Source organism: Salvelinus alpinus, chromosome 26 (assembly GCF_045679555.1).
Source record: "Salvelinus alpinus chromosome 26, SLU_Salpinus.1, whole genome shotgun sequence".
Lineage (NCBI taxonomy): Eukaryota > Metazoa > Chordata > Actinopteri > Salmoniformes > Salmonidae > Salvelinus > Salvelinus alpinus.
Window position 1 is genome coordinate 30712518 of NC_092111.1, and position 5000 is coordinate 30717517.

Here is a 5000-nt window from a genome sequence, read left to right on the forward strand (position 1 = left end):
GTAAGTAGGAAAACCTGCAAAATTGTCAGTGTATCAAATACTTGTTCTCCCCACTGTATACACCTTACACACACTAATTAATAAACACGTCCACCAAAAAAAAGAGGGCAAAATCTTTGCTTGCTTTATTGACTTTAAAAAAGCATTTGATTCTATTTGGCACGAAGGGCTATTCTACAAAATTCTACAAAGTGGGCTTGGTGGTAAGGTGTATGACTTAATAAAATGTATGTACACAGAAAACAAGTGTGCAATAAAAATCAAAAACCAAAGAACAGAATTCTTTTCACAATGTCGAGGTGTGAGACAAGGCTGTAGTTTGAGTCCAAATCTTTTCAACATTTATATCAATGAATTAGCAGACATGTTGGACCATTCTCCAGCCCCAGGACTCACACTATTTGACACAGAGGTGAAATACCTGCTATATGCTGATGACTTGGTACTTCTATCACCAACCAAAGAAGGTCTTCAACAGAACATTAATATTCTAGAGCAATATTGCCATAATTGGGCCCTGGCAGTAAATTTCCCAAAAACTAAAATCATGATTTTCCAAAAACAAAACAGATGTCAGAAACACAAATATAAATTCACCCTGAACAACACCATAATTGAACACACAAAAAATTACACCTACCTTGGTCTGACCATATCTGCATCGGGAAACTTTAATATGGCAGTGAATGCACTCAAAGAAAAAGCCCGCAGAGCATTGTATGCAATAAAAATGAAATTATTCAAAATCAACATCCCAATTAGAATTTGGACCAAAATATTTGACAGTGTAATCCTACCAATAGCTCTTTACGGAAGTGAGGTTTGGGGGCCACTCAATAAACTGGACTTTAAAATGTGGGACAAACATCCAATTGAAACCCTACATGCAGAATTCTGTCGGAAAATCCTACAAGTCCAGAGAAATACACCAACTAATGCATGTAGGGCAGAATTGGGCCGCTTTCCAGTAATAATGAAAATACAGAAAAGATCATTAAAATTTTGGCTACATCTAAATTCAAGTCCAAATTCGAGTCTGCAATTTAAAGCACTTCAAACCCAAGAACTGAGCCCAGAAACGAGCCCTCTCAGTCAGCTGGTGTTGGACCTAACCAACCAAGCTGACACCGGCACTGCTTCAAAAGAAAGAATTCCAATAAACAAAATCATGAACCAATCAAAGGACTCATATTTACAACATTGGAAAAACGAAACAAAATCCCAAAGCCGACTAAATTGCTATCTGACCCTAAACAGAGAATATGAATTGGCTGAATATCTCTACTCTGTCAGAGATTCGAAGCAGAGACAGATCCTTACCAAGTACAGGCTGAGTGACCACCGATTGGCAATAGAAACCGGCAGACATAAAAAGACATGGCTACCCAAAGAGGAGCGTGTATGTGGTCACTGCACGACAGGGGAGGTAGAAACAGAGATGCACTTTCTCCTTTACTGTGATAAATATTCCTCACCAAGAGATTCATTATTCACAGAAATGACTACATTTATTCCAAATTTTAACTTATTAAACCCAGAGGAAAAACTAAAAATACTCATGGGCGAAGGAGCAATGGCTCCTCTTGCAGCCAAATATGTATTTGCCTGCCATAGCCTGAGGGACACTGAATAATAACATCTGCATAGTAAGCAGTAACTTACTTATTATGACTGTTATTGTTATTACTGTTATTGTTATTAGTATTATTATTGTTGTTTATCATTCCAAATAGTAATGGTATGGGTGGTAATGGTAATGATAGCAGTTTAATGATAGTGGTGGTGGTAGTGGTGCATTACACCATACATTACATTCGACTATTGACTGTTACCATTTTATTGTTACTATTTTTTATATTTAATTTTGTATTATTATTTACTGCCATTCTATATTATTATTTGTCATTGTTTTAATTGTATTACAATGTATATTGTATACATTGTTGCTTTGGCAATATTGACACAATGTTTTTCATGCCAATAAAGCAGCTTGAATTTGAATTTGAATTTGAGAGAGAGAGAGAGAGAGAGAGAGAGAGAGAGAGAGAGAGAAAGAGAGAGAGCGAGAAAGAGGCACGGAGAGAGAGAGAGAGAGAGAGAGAGAGAGAGAGAGAGAGAGAGAGAGAGAGAGAGAGAGAGAGAGAGAGAGAGAGAGAGAGAGAGAGAGAGAGAGAGAGAGAGAGAGAGAGAGAGAGAGATTTTAACTTGTGTGCTCTAACCATTTGTACATTGTTACAACACTGTATATATATAATATAACATTTGTAATGTCTTTATTGTTTTGAAACTTCTGTATGTGTAATGTTTACTGTTAATTTGTATTGTTTATTTCACTTTTGTATAATATCTACCTCACTTGCTTTGGCAATGTTAACACATGTTTCCCATGCCAATAAAGCCCCTTGAATTGAAAAAATTGAATTGAATTGAGAGAGGCAGGGGAAGAGAGAGAGTGAGAGAGCGAAAGAGGGAGAGAGTTGGGTGGTGTAGATCAGCATGGAAAATGTTCAGTGAGTTCACTGTAGGTACCCTAGTGTGTGTGTGTGTGTGTGTGTGTGTGTGTGTGTGTGTGTGTGTGTGTGTGTGTGTGTGTGTGTGTGTGTGTGTGTGTGTGTGTGTGTGTGTGTGTGTGTGTGTGTGTGTGTGTGTGTGTGTGTGTGTGTGTGTGAGAGAATGGGGTCAATTCGAATTGAAGGCAGTCAATTAAGAAAGTAAACTGAAATATGAATTCCAAATTGACAGCATCTATTTTCAATTACTTTTCAATAAACTGAAGAATAAAAGCTATTGGTGTGTGTGTGCCTAAAGTTTGAGATTTCAAATGGTATTTGAACCTAGGTCTGAAAAATGTTGTTTTTTTGGAGCTAAACTTTTACAATTCTAGTGTATTCAAATAAAGGGAGAGAAAGATTCAGTGTGATAACCAGTGTTTACACTGTAACAGTATATCATCAACGTACTGTAGCTAGGTTCCAGTCTGCTTTCACCAACCTGTCGTTGTCTTGCCAAACAACGCCATGATATAATGATGTTGAAAGCATATCAGACAGGTACTCAAGCTAACATATTACTGATTCAGACTTGTGTTGAGGTGGGTTGGCAGGGCCAGTTGGCACTGTACGTTGACGACAAAAAGATTTACAAAAGAGAGTTATTATATGGATAATCTGGGTCTGTGTGTATCAAGCCTCTCAGAGAAGAAGTGCTGATCTGCCCATCTAATCTTATTCCATGTGTATCTAAAAGATAAACTGATCCTAAATCAGCTCTCCTACTGTGAGACGCTTGGTACATCTGACCCCTGGAGCTGGGTCTATTGTGGAGGGGATGAAACCGGGGCTGAGGGCTATTTCTTACCAGGATGAAGAGGCCTTCGTTGGCTATCTTTTGATTGCCTGGGATGGTGGAGAACACAGACAGCACCAGACAGCTGAACACCAGCAGGAAACTGTAACACACACACAGAGAGAGACAGAGACACATGTCAATATACAGTCGACACATGGCCAAAAGCTTGCCAGACACAAAACAAGTTATTTTTCATTGTAGTTCATTCTACTTCATTGTCTTCTAGTTTATTAAATCAAATCAAATCAAATCAAATTTTATTAGTCACATACACATGGTTAGCAGATGTTAATGCGAGTGTAGCGAAATGCTTGTGCTTCTAGTTCCGACAATGCAGTAATAACCAACAGTAATCTAACCTAACAATTCCACAACTACTACCTTACACACACACACAAGTGTAAAGGGATAAAGAATATGTACATAAAGATATATGAATGAGTGGTGGTACAGAACGGCATGGCAGATGCAGTAGATGGTATAGAGTACGGTATATACATATGAGATGAGTACTGTAGGGTATGTAAACATAAAGTGGCATAGTTTAAAGTGGCTAGTGGTACATGTATTACATAAAGATGGCAAGATGCAGTAGATGATATAGAGTACAGTATATACATATGAGATGGGTAATGTAGGGTATGTAAACATTGTATTAAGTGGCATTGTTTAAAGTGGCTAGTGGTACATTTTTACATAATTTCCATCAATTCCCATTTTTAAAGTGGCTGGAGTTGAGTCAGTATGTTGGCAGCGGCCGCTAAATGTTAGTGGTGGCTGTTTAACAGTCTGATGGCCTTGAGATAGAAGCTGTTTTTCAGTCTCTCGGTCCCTGCTTTGATGCACCTGTACTGACCTCGCCTTCTGGATGATAGCGGGGTGAACAGGCAGTGGCTTGGGTGGTTGTTGTCCTTGATGATCTTTATGGCCTTCCTGTGACATCGGGTGGTGTAGGTGTCCTGGAGGGCAGGTAGTTTGCCCCTGGTGATGCGTTCTGCAGACCTCACTACCCTCTGGAGAGCCTTACGGTTGTGGGCGGAGCAGTTGCCGTACCAGGCGGTGATACAGCCCGACAGGATGCTCTCGATTGTGCATCTGTAGAAGTTTGTGAGTGCTTTTGGTGACAAGCCGAATTTCTTCAGCCTCCTGAGGTTGAAGAGGCGCTGCTGCGCCTTCTTCACAACGCTGTCTGTGTGGGTGGACCAATTCAGTTTGTCCGTGATGTGTACACCGAGGAACTTAAAACTTTCCACCTTCTCCACTACTGACCCGTCGATGTGGATAGGGGGGTGCTCCCTCTGCTGTTTCCTTAGCGCGAGTGTGTTGAACAATGTGACCATTGTCCATTGTGTCCAGAGTAGAGATGTATTTCATAATTACAGCTATGGTGTTGTACACAGAACAGCATGTCCGGCATGCCAGTTTGGAAAACTGAGTGGACACAGATTAAAATGCTTCGGAACGCAGCGGGTTCTTTGAGAGTTGGAGCGTTGCCGGGTGCTGTTGCTCCCTTCCAGGTGTCCCCAGTGGAAGGTTCTCTGACCCTCTCTTTCCCTTTCACTCTAATGCTCACACACACACACACCGCCACACACACACACACACACACATCACCTCCACACTCGGGTCCATGTGAATATTCTGGGAGTACA

General features: G+C 40.4%; 1 protein-coding gene across 4 annotated transcripts in view; it reads right to left on the minus strand.

The window, feature by feature from the left end:
* Positions 1-5000, minus strand: part of LOC139555148 (potassium voltage-gated channel subfamily KQT member 4-like) — a 145160-nt gene that overhangs the window by 55638 nt on the left and 84522 nt on the right. For all 4 annotated transcript variants that reach the window (XM_071368698.1, XM_071368697.1, XM_071368695.1 and 1 more), the window contains one exon: positions 3358-3448. In XM_071368698.1, the coding sequence (XP_071224799.1) occupies positions 3358-3448 (91 nt within the window). The remainder of the gene's footprint in view (positions 1-3357; positions 3449-5000) is intronic.